Source organism: Manis pentadactyla, chromosome 4 (assembly GCF_030020395.1).
Source record: "Manis pentadactyla isolate mManPen7 chromosome 4, mManPen7.hap1, whole genome shotgun sequence".
NCBI classification, from domain to species: Eukaryota; Metazoa; Chordata; class Mammalia; order Pholidota; family Manidae; genus Manis; species Manis pentadactyla.
In genome coordinates this window covers 177,342,458-177,363,644 of record NC_080022.1, presented here as the reverse complement: position 1 = coordinate 177,363,644, position 21,187 = coordinate 177,342,458, and the positions used below count along the sequence as shown (strand labels likewise).

The 21,187-nt window shown below is 46.6% G+C and overlaps 1 protein-coding gene across 2 annotated transcripts; it reads left to right on the top strand.

Annotated features, from left to right (window-relative positions):
* The first annotated feature begins 9,598 nt into the window (after positions 1–9,598).
* On the top strand, positions 9,599–20,838 carry CACNG1 (calcium voltage-gated channel auxiliary subunit gamma 1). 2 transcript variants are annotated; one of them, XM_036899941.2, is made up of 4 exons: positions 9,599–9,996; positions 18,403–18,477; positions 19,560–19,697; positions 20,145–20,838. In XM_036899941.2, exons 1-4 carry the CDS (start codon positions 9,762–9,764, stop codon positions 20,336–20,338), a joined length of 642 nt encoding a protein of 213 aa, XP_036755836.2. In that variant the 5' UTR covers positions 9,599–9,761; the 3' UTR covers positions 20,339–20,838. The 2 variants fall into 2 exon arrangements, with proteins under 2 accessions (XP_036755836.2, XP_036755835.2); XM_036899940.2 differs by having other exon boundaries at positions 9,607–9,996; positions 20,119–20,838.
* The last annotated feature ends 349 nt before the right edge of the window (positions 20,839–21,187 follow it).

Sequence of the window (21,187 nt, the reverse complement as noted above, 5' to 3'; positions counted from 1 at the left end):
TTCTTGTTCTATCATATTCTATCACAACTTGTGGGATTAATGTATAAATCAAGTATAGAAATCAAATGTACAATCATATACGACTTGATTATTTTTCCCATAATTCTTGATGCGTGATCAAGAACAGAACAATCAAGACCAAAACAGCTTCTGTGACGCGACTGCCCTCATGTTGTGGTAGTATTTTTGAGAATGTCACGCCCCAGAAGACTGGAGGCTGCCTGGGAACTGAGCACAAATTTGCAAAGTGATTGTGTGCTGAGCTGTCACTGGAACCCCTGCAGAGATGTTAAAATTTACTTGCTCAATAAATACGAGGAACTTTTCTCCGGCGGGTGTTACTCTCGCGCTGCAACACCTTGAGTCCCCTGGGTGGTCCTTTCAGATCTTCAGCATTTTGTCACATTTACCCCCAAATCTGCGGATCAGAGGCAGGGAGGAGCCGACAAGTGGCACCTGAACGGGGACCTGAAACTCAGAGCGGGGAAGCGCCTGAAGATCGTCGATTCGGTAAGACTCCCGGGAAAGCGTACATAGGGGACAGGGTTGAGACGTCAGGGACACTATAATGGGCCAAACTGAAACTAAAGCAGTTAAACCAGAAGGATTATTTAAAATTACTCCGTGCCCTCCTAAAAACCTCAGGAGTGAAAACTTCTAAAAAACATTTTGCTCAACTTCATAAATACATTAAAAAACATTGTTACTGGTTGCCTCCACAAGGAACCCTCGAACAAGCTGATTGGAATGATGTATTAAGAGATCTCAAAAAGGCCCACAGACAAGGACACATTATCCCTGTACCTGTTTCTTCATTGTGCAACTTGATTACTTTTGCTTCACAACCCTTACAAACACCCCCATCATCTGAAACTAAGTCTGACACACAGGAGCGCGAGAAGGAATTATTAGAAGACGTGGAAAAATTGAGCGTACGACCCTCATCACCACATCCGCCTGACTCCCTCATCCCTCTCCTACTCCTCCTCCTCTGATGATGAAGGCTCTACTCTTTCCTCTCACTGTCCAAGGCCCTCCGCTCCCGTCCTTGCTGCATCTGCCTCTGCAGCTGGCATGCGGAAGGCCCAGAGAGGAGGTGACTTAGATGCCTATTTAACACTTGTAGTGGCACCAGTAAATATTGTTCCTTTTGGGCCCAATGAGGATCCTGACTTCCCCCAAGGGGGGCTCAGAGCACAGCGTGCACCTATTCCTTACAAGACACTGAAAGACTTTAAACAAGCTATTTCCCCTTATGGTACTAATTCTCCATATGTTGTGGGTCTCTTGAGGGGGTTGGCGGAACAAGAAAGGATGATCCCTCATGACTGGGATCTATTGACTCATGGTTGTCTAGACTCTCGTGATTTTTTGCAGTTTAAGACGTGGTGGTATGAAGAAGCGAAAGTACAAGCTTTGAGAGCTCAGGGTGCCAATCCTCTGATTCTTAGAACTGCTGAACAGCTAGCAGGACAAGGAGACTGGCTGCCGTTAGATAGACGAGCCGAGTACGATGATACGACAGTAACACAAGTGCGTTTGTGTGCTTAAAAGCCTGGGACAAAATACAAACAGCTGGAAAGCCTGCCTTACCATTTAGCAAACTTAAACACGGAATTAATGGACCATATGTTGATTTTGTTGTGAAATTACCAGATAATTTGAGAAGGACAGTAGCACACCCAGATTTGAGAGACCTGTTGTTACAGATGTTAGCCTATGACAATGCAAATACAGAGCGTCAAAGAGTTCTTAGAACTTTAAGGCCACAGGAGCTAGAATGGAAGATTATATTAAGGCCTGTGCAGATGTAGGTTCCCCTACATATCAAGCTAATTTATTAGCAACCACTATGAAAAGAAAGTTGAGGGAAAGCTCAAAGAATTTGAAATGTTTTGGTTGTGGCAAACAAGGACATATGAAAAAGATGAAAAAGGACTGTCGATTTAAAAAGGGGACCAAAGAGCCAAATTTCAAAAATAAACTGCCATCTGTTTGCCCAAAATGTAAAAAAGGGAGACATTGGTCTAATGAATGTCATTCAAAATTTTATAAAGATGGTAATCCTATCAATGGGTTTCAGCCTTCAAACCCTCAACCGGGCCAGTCTCTGAGGCCCTAGAAAATAATACAGAGGCACCCTCTGCAGTTAAGAGAACATGGCATGATTTGCAAGCAGCAACTAAAGGAAGTGCCGCTGTAGATCTTGCCTCTTCTCAATCAGTATATTTACACCCATTGCAAGGGGTCCAATTACTTAGCACAGGAATTTTTGGCCCCTTACCAGCCAATTCTGTAGGATTACTTTTAGGTCGCAGTAGTTGGACACTAAAAGGGTTAATAGTAATACCCGGAGTTACTGATCAAGACTATGTGGGTGAGATTAGAATAATGGTATCATCTGACAAAGAATTATATATTCCCCAAGGAGAAAGATTGGCACAATTGCTTTTACTCCCCTATCTCCCACCTGCGACAACACCCTATGAGAAGGACAAGGTGGATTTGGAAGTACGAATAAACAAATATGGCTTAATACAAAAATCACATCTAATAGACCCCAATGCAAGGTCTGGATTCAAGGCAAGTCTTTTACAGGATTGTTAGACACAGGGGCTGATGTGTCTGTGATTGCTCTCAAACATAGGCCAAAAAATTGGCTCAAACAAGAAAAGCATATTCAGGTTTCAGGCACCAGTACAGCCTCTCAAGTATAGCAAAGTCCAGCTACCTTACATTGTCTAGGCCCTGAGAAACAATTAGCCTTATTAAAACCTTGAATTGTTGATGTAGCTATTAATCTCTGGGGACGAGACCTGATGAAGCAATGGCATGCTACACTGTCTTTTGATGAACCTTCACCTGTTCAATCTTTTTCTTAGGGGTCATTGATGCATGGCTGCCAGCTCCTATACCGTTACAGTGGACCACCCCAACACCTGTTTGGGTGGATTAGTGGCCCCTCAATAAAGAAAAACTGGCAGCCTTATACACATTAGTTTAAGAACAGCTTCAGTTGAATAGGTTAGAATCTCCACAAGCCTGTGGAATTCCCCTGTATTTGTTATAAAAAAGAAGTCAGGAAACTGGAGACTCTTACATGACTTAAGACAAATTAATGCAGTCCTTAAACCTGTGGGACCTTTACAACAAGGCCTCCCTTCTCCGGCTATGATTCCAAAAAACTGGGACATAGCTATCATTGATCTTAAAGATTGTTTTTTTACAATTCCTTTAGCCATAACGGATAGAGAAAAGTTTGCTTTCACTGTACCCTCCTTAAATTTACAAGCCCCTTCAAAAAGATTCCAATGGAAAGTACTTCCTCAAAGAATGTTGAACAGCCATACAATTTGTCAAAATTATGTGCACGGGGCTCTTCAACCTATATGTAAAAAATGGCCCTCAGCTTATATCATTCATTATATGGATGATATTCTCATAGCCCTACCTAAATATCTGTCTCTTACTACTATTCTCAATGAGACTGAAACTGAATTAAAACAATGGGGCTCACAAATAGCCCCCAATAAAATACAAATACAATATCCAATGAATTACTTGGGGAATAAAATTCAAGAAAACTCAATAATTCCTCAGAAAATTCAGATAAGGAGAGATCATCTCAAACCTTTAAATAATTTTCAAAAGCTATTGGGAGATATCAATTGGATCCGACCGTTATTAGGTATTCCTGCTTATAAACTACAACATCTTTTCAATACCTTAAAAGGACCCTCAGATCTTACTAGTCCTAGAGACTTAACCTCAAAAGGTGAAGAAGAACTCAAGTGGATAGAACAACACATTCAGAAAGCTCAATTATCAAAAGCTGACTTACACAAACCCTTTCTTTTATTAACTTACTTTACACCCCACTCTCCCACAGGATTGCTCTGTCAATATGACAGCTGGCTAGAATGGATATTTTTACCATATCAAACTAAACCCTCTCTACAACCTTACATGGACAAAGTAGCCTCCATTATCCTCAAAAGACGACAGAGATTAAGACAGACGATTAGTCAAGATCCTCACTCCATTATTCTTCCGTTGTCTAAGCAAAATATTATACAAGTATTTCAAGAAAATACTCATTGGCAAATTGCACTCTCTGATTATTTAGGAAATATTGACTGTCATTACCCTAAGAATAAATTATTTTCCTTTTTTCAGCAGTATCAATGGATTCCTCCTCAAAAAACTTCTCCTTATCCATTATTAAATACTGTCACCTGTTTTAGAGATGATACAAAATCTTTTAAAGCAGCCTATACAACTTGTGCTGGTTTGTCAAAAACTTCTCAAACGTCCTTTACTTCTGCACAACAAAATGAATTATATGCTGAATTGCAAGCTTTGCAAGATTTTCCAGGTCCTCTCAATATTGTTACTGACTCTGCTTATACTGCCTTTTCTGTTCCTGTATTAGAAACTGCGACGTTAGGCACTGTACAATCCCCTATTCACACTTTATTTTCTCAGTTACAGGCAGGTATCCGTTAGCGTCTACACCCCTTCTTTATCACTCATATACGATCACACTCTAATCTACCAGGTCCTTTATCATACTATAATGATAAAGTGGACAAGCTTGTTTCCGTAGTTAATCACTCACTGGTTCACCGCTATCATGACCTGACTCATGCTCCCTCCTTTACTTTACAAAAAACGTTTTTCTCTCTCTGCATCGGAAGCTCAGAATATTTTAAATTCTTGTCCAACCTGTTCTCAAATTAATTCTCCTCATTTACAAGCTGGAACCGTTCCCAGGGGAACACGTCCCAATGCCTTATGGCAAATGGATATCACTACTGTCCCTGAATTTAGAACTCTCAAACACGTCCATGTTTCCATTGACACTTATTCTTCTGCCTCGTGGGCCACAGCCTTAGCAGGAGAACGGTCTCATCATGTTATCACTCATCTTTTACAAGTGTTTGCAGTACTGGGTGTTACTGCCACCATAAAAACTGACAACGCTCCGGTTTACCTTTCTTGTACACTAAGAAAATTCTTTCAGTTATATGATATCACTCATAAAACAGGCATTCCTTACAATTCTACAGGTCAAGCTCTAATCGAACGTCGTCATCTTACTCTTAAACATTATTTATTAAAACAAAAAGGGGATCACTCCCCGATATGATAAAATTAACTGCAAACCAACAATTAATGCATGCCTTATGTATCCTTAATTTTGATCTTTTAAAGAGTGATGGACGATCGGCTATGGAGGTGCATTTTTCTGATAATATTTCCTTTTCTAAAGCAACAGCAGTTCCTGTGTGGTGGTCTCCAATAGGTTCTTCACAATGGTATAAAGGTCATATCAAAGTGTGGGGCAAAGGGCTAGTTTATGTTGTTACAGAGGATCAAAGCCAAATTTGGCTACCCAGAAAACGAATCAAGATACGATCTGAGGAGGAACTTCCAACATCAGCATCCTCTGGAAGAGTCATTTCAGAAGATGACCATCAAAAAATTTCGACAAAGACCAGTACATCAGACACAGAAAGTTGCAATATCCACTTGCATGATACACGAAAAGATAACCCCTTTGTTTTCATTCATGATAATGGCACTTAGGCATGTGCACACTACACAGGCTTGCATTATAACGGCAAGCATAGAGAGCCCCCCCTACTTAGGCCAGGGTGTGGTTCTTCATTGTTTATCTACCTGCTCCACTCCCGTGGGCCCTATAGTATGGAAAAAGAATGGTGAAGAAATATATAGACAAAAGAATGGAGGAACTCTTGGGTGGTATAATGTTACTGATCAGTCTATTAGAGATAATAATCGTTATGATATTTATAAGGCAGTTTTGACTCAAGAAGATATTGGCAATTATACCTGCGAGAAGTTTCAAAAGCGAACTCCTGACATGTTATATAAAAGTAGTTGTGTGTATTTAAATATATCACTCATTCCAGGAAATAATTTCTCCTCACCTAACTTGTGGTTACAACTTGCTAGCCAAGGATCACAGAAGTCATCTTTTTGTATGGCAGGAGATTCTTCTATCAGTGGACAAAGAAGAATTTAATAGGCATAGGACCTCCTCTTATGGTATTTACTAACATATCAGGCATAAATATTACTCTTCCTTCTAAGACTCTCACTTCTGATGCTCAATTAAATTTACCTGTTAGTACTACTATAATCACTGTCTGTATATGTATTAATTGTACTCATGTACCCTCTTATTATAACTCTAGAATCAATGTAACATGGTCTTCTGGACACAGACTCCCAAATGGTTGGGTATCTTTGTGTAAATCTTCACATTATCGAGGTATTTGTGGCGTGGGACGCATTCTTTCTGCTCTAATAGATCATCCTGGAAATAATCACAAAGGATTTCTCCAAGCTCTGCCGCCTGATTGTGACGACAGCTTGAAACTTAGATCCCATCTCTGTTGCAGCTGCAGCAGCATTCCTCCTGCCGGTTCCTGGACTTGTCGGTGGGATGCAAAATGAAATATCTAAGCTGGCCTGTGTGTACAGTAAGACAATGAATTTGACTGTTTCCACATTATTCTGAACTCAATCAAGAATTGGGGGAAGTGCGAACAGCAGTGCTCCAGAAACGTGCTACTATCGACTGTCTGCTGTTAAAAGAACCTATGGGATGTGAACAGTTTCCAGGAATGTGTTGTTTTAATTTGTCTGACTTCTCTCAAACCATTCAAAATCAACTAGACAATATTCATAATATTATTAATAAGTTCTCACAAATGCCTGAGTTACCTAACTGGTTTTCTTGGTTTCATTGGATATGGCCCATAATTACAGGTCTGCTTTTGTTATGTATCTGTATTCCTATTCTGTTAATGTGTGTACGTAATTTAATTAGTACTTTGTTAAAACCTATACAAGCTTACGTTACTCTACAAGAAGTTATGTCAAAGAAATAATCAATCTTCTCATATTTTCTTCTGTTTGCTACTTCCATAGCTTTTCTTCTTCCTTCCTAAATACAGCCCTTTCCTAGAATTTGTGCCTCATACTTAGAATTACCGTGTATCATAATCCTTCTACCTGGTAAAGATACCTCAAGACAGGTGCTGGGCATAGAAGCCATGGGGCATAAATTTTCAAAGAAGTAAAAAGCTAACTTCTCTCTCACTTACTAACTTTACATCTCCCTGTATGGCCCTGGAAGATGGCTGGTTAGCCAGAGACGGGTAAGATTCCTCAAGAGAGGAACAACCTAAGACAGGCACAGTCGCAGAGGGGCCCTCAGGTGAGAAATTGGGGGTCAACAGAGGTGAGGCTTAGAACCTCACCCCCCCAGTTTGGAGAAATCTTCTGCACCCACGGCTGTTTCGTTGCCCTTGTCCAGCTTGGACCAATACCTAGTCTATAAGCACAGACCTGACCACCTACAATTGCCTTCCTACTGCACTAAAATCTACTTTCCCTCTTTATTTTACATCACAAGATTTAAAAGATAGATTGGCTTTTATGAAAAAGTAACTGTTGAAAAGCTTTCTATTAGAAACTGTCTACTTGCTACACTCTTTATTATGTCTACCTAAACTTAAACATTTTATTTAAAAAATAAGGGGGAAATGTGGGATAAATATATAAATCAAGCATAGAAATCAAATGTACAATCACATATGACTTGATTGTTTTTCCTGTCATTCTTGATGCATGATCAAGAATAGAACAATAAAGACTAAAACAGCTTCTGTGACGCGACTGCCCTTATGCTGTCTTAGTATTTTTGAGAACGTCACGCCGCAGAAGACTGGCGGCTGCCTGGGAACTGAGTACAAATTTGCAAAGTGACTGTGTGCTGAGCTGCCACTCGAACCCCTGCATAGATGTTAAAATTAACTTGCTCAATAAATATGAGGAGTGCCTTCTCGGCGTTGCTCTTGCACTGCAACACCTTGAGTCCCCTGGCCGGTCCTTTCAGATCTTCAGCATTTCATTGTGTTTCCCCCCAAATCTGTGGGTCAGAGGCAGGGAGGAGCCAACACCGCTTTACATCACATCCAGCATAAAAAGACTCAGATTTAAGTGTTTCTTTAACTTTGTCTTCATTTCCCATGTCATGTAAAAGTTGTATGAAATAAATTTGTATGCTTTTCTCTTAATCTGTCTTTTGTTACAGGGCCCTGAGCCAAGAACTTAGAAGATTAGAGGAAAAATATATTCTTCCTCCCCCTCGTCACAAGAGACTGTGGCCTTTCCTCCCAGCTCCGACATCAGTTGAGAGTTTAGGCTCTCGGATCTGAAACCTGGCTTCACCACTACCTGTATTCCTTCGTGTCTCTGGGCCTCTATGTTCTTGTCTGTAAAATGGGAGTCATAGTTGTACTTTCCTCATGGGCTGGTGTGAAGATGCACTGCAATGATGTGGTGCCTGCTATACAGTAAGCACTCACTGAAGACGAGCTGTTATTATGATTATCATTATAATTAACTGTCACTCCAAGGCTGGATGCCTGAGTGTTTCCCCACACACAGAAAGAGTTTTTCTGTAAGCTGGGTCAACCTGAAGCCAGGATTCTGTAGCTCAAAGCCCTGCCCAGCTCCGAGGTCTATTCCTGGCCACGCATCAGCCTTGTGGATCGACCCAAATAGAGGCACCTGGTGAACTGAGACTAGAGATTCAGAACCCAGGGCCGGCGTAGGGGCTGGAGCCTGGGGTACCTGCCTCCCGTAGGACTCTCAGATGGTGGCCCGAATTTTCATATGTCCTCTGCTCTATCATCACACCCATTAGCCTCTTACTAGCCACCTGTACTCAGCCTGCTTCTGTTCTGTTATTTAAATATATTTATTTTGTAAATGAAAACATAACTAGAAAGTCTTTACTACCTGCCAGCAATAGAGGTCAAACAGTAAAGTGGAGATAGCACTACCGGCAAGCCCAGCTGGATAGTTGGCCTCTCTAAGCGAGTCCTTGATTTGCAAATGTCAGGAAGGTGTTAAAGGCTTACTAACCCCGACCAGAGCTCTTCTTCTGGACCCAGTTGCAGGGAAGGGAGGAGAAGAGAAAAGGAAATAATGTCCTCACGCTGGGAAGTGTTGGGTGATGCAGGCCCAGGACACACCTGTTTGGGGGATGTGGGGGGGCTTAGGGCAGAGTGTGGGATGTGGGCTCCAGAGGCGTAGGTGGGGGATCCCCAAGATATCCCCCGGCAGGATCCTGGGCCTCCCAGACCTCCAGGACAAGGACCCACTCACCCAGCCCTGGTGACCAGCCTGCCCAATGGGAGAACAGACGTTGTGCCCCTTGTGTCCCCCAGGGTCCCTGCCCTCACCCAGCAGCACCCCTTTCTCCTTCTGCCCAGAAGCAGGTACCCACTGACCTAGTGCCCCTGAGGGCTACCCTTCATCCCTCCCAAGTCAGGCATCCTGAGCTGCCACTCACTCCACAGGGGTCTCAAGTCCCCAGCTGGGGCCTTCTCTCCCCGCCCCTCCCTGAGGTATTTCTGGATCCAAGAGGAGAAGAAAGTCCTGAAACCCGAGGAGAAGCCATCCTCAGTGACACGCCTGGAGATGTGCATTAATAGAAGCCTCCCTCAGGCCCCTGACATGCCTGGGCAGCTGCTCAGCCCCGGCCAGTGTCCCTCAGCCCCAAGGCCAGCCCTCTCTGGCTCAGCCGGCCACACTAAACTTAGCTCCCACCCTTCCACCTGACTCGAGAACCGCTGCCACCAGCCCGGCCCAGCTGCCCCCTGCCCGGGGAGACACTGCCGCCGGACCCCGCCCCAAACACCCACTCCTGTGCGGCCACCATGTCCCAGAGCAAAGCACCGAAGGTCCGAGCCACGCTCTTCTGCATCCTGGTGGGCATCGTGCTGGCCGTGGTGGCCGTCGTGACCGACCACTGGGCCGTGCTGAGCCCCGAGGTGGGGCAGCACAATGCCACCTGCGAGGCGGCCCACTTCGGCCTCTGGCGGATTTGCATCAAGCGGCTGTTCGTGAGCAGCAGCCGGGAAAAGAGCTGCGGACCCATCAGCCTGCCTGGGGGTAATGTACCCGCTCTCTGCCCCCCACCCCACTCGCGCGTCCTCCCCTTCCTTTCCCCCTGGAAAAGCTGCCCAAGGGAAAGAGGGCAGGTTCCCCTGCCTCAGGACAGAACCACCACCCAGCCCCTGTGGACAGGGGAGAGGGTCCAAGTTTTGGGTGGTTGTGCTAGAGGCCAGAGCCCGGTTATACGAAGGGGGTGTTTGCACCTCGCTATTTCTGTGTTGCTGGCATGTGAGGTTTTTCATCCAAGGCAGAGGGAGGGATAAGAGGCTCGTGAACGAGGCCACGGATCTACCCAACGAGGGGCTTCCAGCCACTCTTCTGGCTGCTACTCCCCAGTAGCCCAGCTCTACTCTCCCCACAAAGGCAGGCTGCGCGGCTTTATGTCCTCAGGCTGAGGGGACTGGAGGGGCTGGCCTCTTCATTCCCCAGACTCCAGGCTGGATGTAGGTAGGACTGATCACAGAATTTACAGCACCCAGTGCAAAATGGAAATGCAGGCCTCCTGATATTTGTTTTTAAGAATTGCAAGATGATGCCACAAAGCATGATACCGAGCACGGGGCCCTTCTGGGTCCAGGGCCTTGAGGGCCTGCACACACCACATGTTTGTGAAGCAGGACCTGGCTGTAAGTGAGCCACCTGCCTTTCTGTCAGAACTGCCCGTCCTTCTGTCCATCCTCCCTTAGCTCAGACCCCAGCAGAGTTGGCGGGTATTTCCTTCTGCTGTAATTTGGGCACACTCCTCGATTTCCTACCATGTAACTGACCCACACACTGAAGGTGAGCTCCTTACCAAGAGCACCTGGTACCAGAGTGACTAGTCTGTTCTGCAAACGTGGAGCCTCTACATCCATAGCAAATAAGAGCACATGCTGAGGAAAGAGTCCTGTATGAAAAATCAGAGGCCTGGGTGCTAGTCGTGCATTGCCCATGACCCCCTAAATGACTATGGGGGTAGGAGGCGATAAAGCCCATAGCAGCCTCCACTTCCTTCCACAAAATATGGTACTTGGCCTCAGCAACACAAAGTCCCTCTCAGGGCTTGCAAACGTCACTCCGAGGTGGCAGCGGACCAGGGGTGAAAGCAGCATCCCACTTGGTTTTCAGAATTATTCCCTCTGTTATCCAACTGGGGTGTACCTTGAACCCTGCCCTTCAAGGAAGTCAATGTTAAGCCTCCAAAGACTTTGCAGCCCGTGTGTGAGACAAAGGGGCCCAAATCCCATTTCCCCAGCTTCTCTTCTTCCTCTTCCTTCCCCTCCTGCTGGCTCCAGAAAACTGCTGCCTGGCTCATCCCATTGGATACCCAGAAGATTCGTAAATACTCAGCTGTCTTGGAAACACCAAGTCCCATGGTTGCCGGCTTTAACAGGCATGGGCATGTGCTTGAAAGGTATCCCATAGCCCAGATGCCTACGCCCCTCAGACTCTTCTGAGCACACCCATAACCAAACGCACCGTCTGGCCAGCTGCCCGTGGCAGGGCAGGGCAGGGCAGGGCAGATTCTCCAGGGAACACGCATGAGACTGCACTCTTAGGGTCCTGTCCACCTGTCCTTGAGGCATCTGCCTTTTAAAGTCTGGTGAGTTTACAGAACAGATGAGCCGGGAGGTGAGGCGAATCTACACAAGGAAGAGACAGAATAGTGGGAGGTTACTGGACCGGCTGCAGGGAACCAGCAGGCATGGCTTAGCCTTGAGCCTGAACAAAGTCTATTTCTGTATTTTCTTGTTTTGGCCCAGAGTGAATCATACCTCCGGTACTTACAAACACTGTCTTCCCTCAACAAGCTTTGGAAACGTGTTCCTGCCTTCTTCCCCTACCCTTTCTCTGCAGGAGAACATCTTTTTGCTTCCCCACCAACCCTTGTGCTCTGTGGAATTATTCTATTCTGGAGGGAGAAATAGATTTCATACATGTTCTTTCAATTATTATTAACAGCAGCAGCACTAATAGTAATAGCAAACACAAATATAGCTCTATCTGCCAAATGTTGTTTTAAGCGCTTTACATATATTAACTTGGAAGACAACAGAAAAAATTACAGAGTAAGAACCTCTAAAAAACTTTCCTTTCCATAAAAACAATGAGAACACTAGCAAAAAATGATCCGGATAAACTTTTGCAGAACTCTGGAAATTAACCAGTCTTGCAGCAATCCAGTAAGTGCTTTTTGAAGAAAAATGGGTGAATCTCAGTAAGAATGGTGAGCTTTGTGGTTTAACTTGCTCCATTCCTGTTCCTCTCTCCCCAGCTCTGTCACAGCCAGCAATCTCAGTGAAAACCAGCAGCCTGGAAGTCACCAGAGGGGACAGAATGGGGCTGGATCTTTTTCAAAGCCTCATTCTCAGAGAACTGTCATTTTTTGATCTGCTTGGTGATTCTCTGGAATTCCCCATTTGCAAGGCTGTCTTTATTTGATCTGACTCTGAGCTTATCCAACAGAAACAGTCTTTTTCACAGGGGAAATTTGTCAAAAACAATTAGAAGCAATTATTTAATATCATTACTGCCTGAGGAAGTATATAAGAGGGCAAACAATAGGCTAACCCAAAAACTAGAGAATGAGATGTCCATAGTTGGCTTTGAAAAACTCCAATATATTCTTCAGAGTTTAGAAGGCCATGTACATGCACAATGCTACATGCATGCACAGGAAGGACCTGAGAAGGCCCTAAACTCTCACCTTTAGCTCATCTTGAGGCTGAGGATAAAGCAAAAATGTAGACTGCTTAGCTGAGCACTTAGCTCTCTGCTTAGCAAAGAACCCCCTCAGTAAAGACTGGGAGATGTACTGGTTCCAAGCACTTTAGGAAATCTCTGGGAGCTGACTGAGCAGAGATTTCAGGGGCCACACATGATGCAGAATACAGACTTCACAAATTAATTCAGAAAAGTTACTAAACAAATAATAATAATAAATACCAATAGGAGCAAACCTTGGGAAAAGGTGGGAATCTGATTTCCAGAGTTGTTGCATTATATTCTTTAAATTGTCCAGTTTTAAATTTCAATCTTAAATTAAAACACACACACACACACACACACACACACACAGGGCATGCAAAGTACTGAAAAAAGTATGGCCCATACATAGAAGGGAAAAAACAGTCAACAGATCCTTAAGGAAGTTAGATATTGGGCTTACTAGACAAAGACTTTAAATCAGCTATTTTAGATACATTCAAAGAGCTAAAAAACACCATGTCTAAAGACCTAAGGAGAGAATGATGTCTCATGAAATAGAGAATATCAATAAAAAGAAATTATTTTAAAAGGACCTAATAGAAATTTTGGAGTTAAGAAGAAACTGAAGTTAAGAAGTTAAGAAGTTAATTGAAATGTTAAATTCACTAGCAGGGTTCAACAACAGATCTGAACAGACAGAAGAAAGAATCAGTGAACTTGAAGATAGGTCAGTTGAGATTAGCTGGTGTGAAGAACAGACAGGAAAAAAAAAATGAATGAATAGATTTTAACAGACCCTCAGAGATCTGTGGGGCAGTATCAAAAGTTCCAATATATGCATGGTAGTCCAAAAATGAGAAGAGAGAAAGAGAAAGGAGCAGGAAGGTTATGTGAAAAATAATGTCCAGACATTCCCCAAATTTGATGAAAGAGCATTAATCTATAACTCCATGAAGCTCAATGAAGTCCACAAAGAGTAAATCCACACCTAGATACATCATAATTAAACTACTGAATGATAAGACAATCTTGTAAGCAGCCAGAAGCGACCCATCACATACAAAGGTTTCTTAGTAATATTAACAGCCAATTTTTTTCCAGAAACCATGGAAGCCAGAAATCAGTGGAATAACATACATGTATAATCCATATATAAACTCATCTAATCCTCATAAAATCTTCTATGAGGTCCATACTATCATTATCATCTCATCTTACAGATTAAAAAATGAGGTACAGAGAAGTTGAGTAATTTGACCAATGTCATACAGTTACCATGGCAGAGTAGCCAGGATTCATATCTCTAAAATTCACCTTCCTAGTTGTTATATTACACCACTTTACAGCAACCCAGTGAGAAAGCTCTCATTCTCCATGTGGCAAAATATAGAAAGATCAGAGTGGCCTTCCCAAGGCTAACTATCTAACAAGCAGAGGTTCAACACCCAAGTCTGAAACCCAGAACCCCTCTGCCCTCCAGTCCCCAACTATATCCTCCACTGCACGTACAAACACAGCTGTTGACCCACGCAAAAACACAGGAGGCCAATTTTTGACATGACATGGTTTAGAGGAAGCCAACCCAGAAGCTGGTGCAATAGAGAAGACTTTTTCAAGGTCTCTTTCAGCCATAGGATGCTGGAGGCTCTATGTTTACAGCTTTTCTACTGACCCAGAAAGTCTCAGAATGACTGTCATGCACAAGGTCAACACAGAGGGTAAATTCCAATGCCTCCAGAATGAGAGTAGGGGCTTCCCTCCTGGCTCAGAGAGGCTGTCTCTCTGAAAGCCCAAGTGAAACCCTGAAGGGTCATCCCCTGCCCTTGGGCTGGGTAGAATGTTGTTTCTTTCAGACTCTAGCCTCTTCAGGGCAGGGCAGCAGCCTGCTCCAGTGCCCCATTTCCCTAATAGTCCGTCTGCTCTTCCAGTACTTGGTGCACTGACTGGATCATATGAAAGAACATGATACCACTGACCCAGGAACTTCAGCGACTCCCTTTCCCAGCCTCATGCACCCTTGCTGAAGACCCATGTCATACCTAGACCTTTCCCCCACTGAAGAGCAATGCTCTGAAGCTCTGGGGTCAGGTCTTGGGGTTTCTCCAACCTATTTTATAGAAGTCTTCAATCAGAGGGGTCAGGGGACACAAGGCACAGAGAAATCACTGTTGGGAGCTTTAAGAACTTCTTTTGCAAAAAAGGTAAAGACAATCCTGGCATTGATACAAGAAACAAATGGGTGAAACATTTCTTCCAACCCTAAAGCACTAGTCCTCTTGGTTTTGTGCAAATCAACAAAGTATTTTTTAGGCTTAAAGTCTGCATCACCAGCACGGGCTACATGGATCATTCTCAGTGATAACCCAGAGGCACCCCCTAATCAAACAACAATCAATCTGTATTAACTCAAGTTCAGCTTGGCATTAAATGTACCTTCTGTTCTAGTTCTTTGAAGTCGGCACCATTAGATATGGTTCAGTATAGGTAGTCACTCCCTTAACCAGCATATTTGCTTAGCCAGAAACACCAACCCTAGTCAAGCCCGACAGCCGAGTTCATCATATTTTTAAGGAATAACACACTTAAAGTTTTTAGGCCACTGAGTCTATGGCTATTCATGGGAGACATTTCTAAAAAACGGGAAAATAGGAAAACAAATATCAACATTACTGTGAGCCATTTGCAGAGACAAAGGAGACTGGAGGAGGCTCAGGTTCCTGATGATGGTCCCAGAGCATCACCTTGGCATTGGTATTTTCAGGGTCTTGTTCTGAAGCACTTGCTTCTTCTACCCAGTGAAGAGGCCAGAGCCTATCGAGGCAGAGCTGCAAGTTTTGAACTTTGTCATGGGGGGTGCATGAAGGGGCATCAGAGAGGCAAGAAGGCCCAGAATCTGCACGAACCGCACAGAACTGCCCTCTCCTGCAAACCCCACACCCATGACTAAGTGACCCTCCAGGGCCCATCTCAGACGTCCTTCCTTTCCAAGGGGTCCTTGAGGCTCAGTTTCCCCAGACGCCACCCAAATCAAGGAGTGGGGCTGAGGTCTGCCCATCTCAGCAAGACCCTGGGCCATTCTTGAGCGGCACTGGCAGAGGCCCAGCTTGATTTGTCCTGAGTGAGCACCTTGTTGGTGCTGAGGCCTAGGTCTGCCATGCCCTGCCCCTGCCAGGTCCACCATGACCACGGAGGGGCTTGCGGTCTCCCATGGGCAGCAATGGGGCCCTGGAGCAGATGATCCTCCTGGGTTCAGGGCAGACAACACGGGCCTTCTTCATGTGCTATTGTCCGAGAGAGGGGACAGGATTGGCCTAAGTTCTCAAGCCCTAAGTTCAGCCACAGCAGAGAGAAGCTGAGACTTCCAGATGCCCTGCATGGGAAGCCCACCCACTGGGTGCCCCTGTCCCCGATGTGTGAGAGCATTTCACAGGGAGGAGAGGGAGGAAAACATTATACCTGAGACACTAAAGGGAAAAATGTCCCCCAACCCAGAATTGCAGGCTGGCTTCCCCAGACTTGCAGCCTCCCGCTGTGGCTTGAGCTAAAGGGTCTTCATGCAGTCACCTGATGGCTGAGCAGTTTGTCCAGAAGGGAGCCTGGTGTTTATCTAGTAGGGGCTGACAACCCAAAGACAGCCTATGCTGGAGCAGCCTCAGTAACCCAGCACGGCCAAGCAGCTGAGCGTTGGCCAGATTCGCCTGGGCCTGTATCACTAGGCCCTCCACTCCACAGACTTTTCACTCACAGATTACGAGTAGTCAGGGAGGCAGCTGACCGTGAAATACACTTGAATCCAGTCAATTCTTTATAGAGGATTTTCAAGGACAACTGAAATTGACCCTTAAAGAATAAAACAGAAATGTTCCTTTGTCCCAAGGGAGATACATGGAGACTTATGACATAGCATGAGACATTTTGAAGCAGCGATTCAAGAGAATCTATAGCTAATAATCTAACAAATCTAAGAGGGCTGCACTATGCTTTAAAATAGCACCGGAAGCTGTGAGAGAGAAAAGAGCAGCCGCAGTTCTGACATCACCACTGGAGTCAGGCACCCCAGGTAACTCAGTTCAAAAGGAAAGTGATTTAAATATAGAACTCAAAGAGAAGGCTGTTTACTTTGCAGAACGTTTACTGCTGCTAAACCAGGCTCGGTCCCCAGGTCATTTTCTTCCTCGACCGGTGGGAGTGGTGGTAACCCTGATGTTGGGGGAAGGGGGAAAGAAGGGGAGACCACAGGCTTAAGTGGCAATAAGATGATTTAGGTCAGATAGAGGAAAGCCTGCATCCCAACAAAAGCTATGCCTTTGGCAGGTCCTCGGGTGCATTTCCTAAAGAAACTAGGCATCAACAGCCTCGTGATAATTTAAATGTAGCCTGAAAGTGAAGAAATGAATGTACAAACGAGAAGCCAGCTAAACTAGAGGCAGAGGTGTTTCCTATCGAAGGTCATGGACCCACAGGAAAAAGAAATCAGTGACGGGCCTTGCACAAACTGAAAAGTGACCTGATTGAGTTTTTTAAAAGAAACAAAGTAATATAACCCATTCATCCACTCCCTAAAAAAGGAGTAAAGAATATTAAACCATATTCAATGAGCAACAAGACTATCCTTTGATTTCATGGTATGTCTAGTTATAAGAGAGATTAGAGGAGAAAAATGGAAGAGAAATTATGCCCAAAATTATGTTAAAATCAGCATGAATTTCTTTTTTCTGAGCCCTTCCTCTGACCCCACCATCAAGTCCAGGATTTTGCTCCTGCTGTCCACAGATCTTCTGTGGCTTTTCTGACACCTACCAAGCGGGGCAAGCAGCTCACCGTGGGAAGTACTGTCTGGGCTGCCTGTGGGGCAGCCAGAGCCTCTGGGTCTATAGCAGGTGACGAGGGTCCAAAGAAATGACCTGATGGCCACATTTGGCCCTTGAATGGAGGCTCTCTACCCTGCACCCAAGTCCATCCGACGGACCACTCAGAAAATCCCTTTGTGAGATATCCTAAGGGGCCTGGAGCAGGGCTTTCCAACCCAGCTGAGCAGCAGCATCTTCTGGAGAACTTGTGAAACACGCTGCTTACTTCCCACATCACACGCAGTGAGGCAGGGCAGGCCTGGAGGCTGACGAGGAACACAGCCCGAGACTTTGAAGGGGTCCAAGGTTTCTCAACTTCAGCATTTTGGGGCTGGATAATTCTATGTTGTAGGGGACTGTCCTGTGCTTGTAGGATGTTTATTGAATCCCTGGCCTCTAACTACTAGATGCCAGTGGCTCCCATGCCCAGCTGTGTCACCAAAAAATGTCTCCAGACATTGCCCAATGTTCCCTGAGGGCAGAATCAGCCATAGCCCAGAACCATTTGTTGACCACATATCCTATACCCCATGACAAATGAGTTGAGCCTTGGGCCTCAGTTACCCCATCTGCCTAGTGGGCTTAGCATCCACAGTGCTGTCTGCCCCCTCAACTCGGTCAGCCTTAGCCCCCTGAAGATCTCCAGGCCTATTAAGCAACCCCCTCACCCTACTGAAATTCTGGCATAAGGATCAGAGAAAAATGTTTGTTTCAGCCCAGACTCCAGGTTTAGGGAAGAGTGAGCCAGCCAGAAGCCCCCTTCCTGCCTACCCTGGAAGGACTGCACCTGCCCTCTCTTGGCCGAGCCTCTGTCCCTGCGACAGGTCCTTTCCCTCAACTCATAGGCTGTCTCCTTCTTTTGCAGAGAAAAACTGTTCCTACTTCAGGCATTTTAACCCAGGCGAGAGCTCAGAGATCTTTGAAGTCACCACTCAGAAAGGTGAGCCTGTGATGGAAAGCAGGGAGGGGGAGGAAAAGTGCCTTCCATCACACACCGCTGGGCCAGAAAATCATCTGGCACAAAAGCCCTGACTTCCGGGCTCTTGATGAAAAGCAGCCCCATCCCAACGTTGTTTGAGCAGCACCTTGTCGCCCTCTGTGCTCCGTCTCCAGGCACCTGAGCCCCATTCATCAGGGCCTGAGAGAGTTTGTAAAAGAGACATTTCCTGATGGGCTCCTAAATTGCAGAAGGGATACATTTTCCATCAGAGCCCAAGGGAGACAGCTGTGACAGGAGCAGGAAAACGAACAACTACTCAAAACCCCTGTGACGGTTTTCAGGGCTGGTGGATCAGAGTCTGGGGAAGTGTCTGATTCCCTTCCCCACCACAAATCACTCTCCAAGGATCAGGAGAGCAGGGACATGGGGAGACACCTAAGGGTCCATGAGCATACATGCCCTGGGGTCCTCGTGGGAAGCATGGAGCTCAGGTGCATGCTCACCGTCGGGAGTGCCAACCTCCATCTGCACGTGGCATGGCACACACGCACATGCGCTCACTTTGACAGATCCTTTCGTGCCGGTGCACACGCACTTTGGCAAACCTTTTCCCCTGTGGCATGCGTGCACTTGCACGTGCACACACATGCACACCCTGATAATCTCCCACGCTGTAACAAGCCACACTTCCAGAGGCTGCTTTTCAGTCCCAACATAGATCACCCTCAGCCCAACTGCCACCTTCTGCCCTGTCACATGGAGAAGTTTTCTGCCCCAGAAAGGTCTCCAGCACGAGCCTGCTTTCTTGGCCCCTGCGTCTGGGGGGAGGAAGCTGCAGCTTAGATCCACCTGGCGGAGGGAATCAGGGCATGTTGATATCCCGGCCCCACCTCTTACCTGCCAGGTGCCTTTGCGGCATTCATTTCATCTCTCGGGCTCTCAGTTTTCTCACATGTGAAATGGGAATAAAAAGTGGTATTTCACTCACGTGGCGGGAGGCACAGCCAGCCGGGACGAAGCGCCCCGGGGCCCGGGGCCGCTGCTGGGATGCGGGGGTGCCAGCTCCGCCCCTTGTGTCCTAGAGTACAGCATCTCGGCCGCCGCCATCGCCATCTTCAGCCTCGGCTTCCAAATCATGGGCACCATCCTCGTGCTGCTGTCGTTCAGGAAGAAGCGGGATTACCTGCTGCGGCCTGCGTCCATGTTCTATGCCTTTGCAGGTAGAAGGGGGGCCTCCGCCCGTGCGCCTGTGTGCGCGGGGCCGGGAGGATGCCCCGGGGGGGCCCCCGCCCCGTTCCCACGCCGGCCTGGGGATTTGGGTGGCTACGGGGAAATTCACAGGCTTCCCCGGGAGCAAGCTTGGTCCGGGCCTCCGCGCCTCGGGCTGGGCCGGAGGGGCGGATCTCGGCATTCTGCCCACTTCTCCCAGAGACTTAATCTCGCGGCCCTGCCGGCAGTGCTAACTGCTAACCAAATTTAAAATTAAATTAAAAATACTAACAAAAGAAGGAAGAAAGGCAGTCAACTGGAGGGATGAGAGGGTGGGCGGCAGGCTGGCTGCTCTGATACCCGCAGCCTCCCCGCGGCGCTCGCAGGCAGGCCTGGAGCGGAATCCGGGCCCGAGCGCCGCCCTGCCCGCAGGTCTCTGCATCTTTGTCTCGGTGGAGGTCATGCGGCAGTCGGTGAAGCGCATGATCGACAGCGAGCACACGGCGTGGATCGAGCACTCCTACTCCTGGTCCTTCGCCTGCGCCTGCGCCGCCTTTGTCCTCCTCTTCCTTGGCGGCCTCGCCCTCCTGCTCTTCTCCCTGCCTCGGATGCCCCAGAACCCCTGGGAGTCCTGCATGGACGCCGAGCCTGAGCACTAGCCTTCCTGGGGCCCCACGGACCCTCCGTGCACCCCGTCGGGAAGCCGAGCCCAGCCCAGAAGTTCTAGAGAGGACACCCCTTCTCTGAGCTTTTTGCTGGGCTCAGACAGGCTCTTCTGAGAATGAGCAAGTGGACATGATCCAGACCTGCCCGTCGAGCCAGGAAGGCAGGGCTAGCAGGTGCCCAGGGGTTGGGAGAGCCCGGCTTTCCATTGGGCTCCAACTGTCCCCCGCTTTCGGACTCCCCCTCCCTGCACCAGCTGTCTTTGATAGGCTGGCTCCCGTTGTCCTCTGTTAGCCGCAGAGGGACGCCCCGTGCTCACTTCCAGTTCTGGGCACTCCCCTGTGTACATAGCCAGCCCCTCTCCCCTTGTCCGTGACTTTCCTGGTTGAGCTGAATAGCCTCTCCTTGGCTTTGAGGAGGCCTGAAAAACATTTTTTAACTGGATAGAATCTGACTGTGGTTTGAAATAAAAGTTATTTGAAAACTTACTTTTTCCTGGTGCCTCGCATAGAAATTGCTTGGATTCCTGACCACAGCAGGCCACAGCCTCATAACCTGGAAGGAGAAAGCACAGCATGTCCCCCTGGAATGTTGAGGACTATTGTGGGGAGATGTAGGGCTCCGGGGAAAGGGGGTCCTGTTTACTAATGAGACTTGGAGGATTTGATTTCCGTCTGGTGTCTCTGGGTCCTGTGATTTACTCTGGGAGAAACCAGAGCCCATCTGACTAGGCAAGAGTGTTAAAAATAGGAAGGGTCACTTCCAGGGCGCCAGCAGGCTGGGCTGCCAAGTGCTAACCCAGCACTCACAGCACAGCCACAAGTGTCTGATTTCAGAT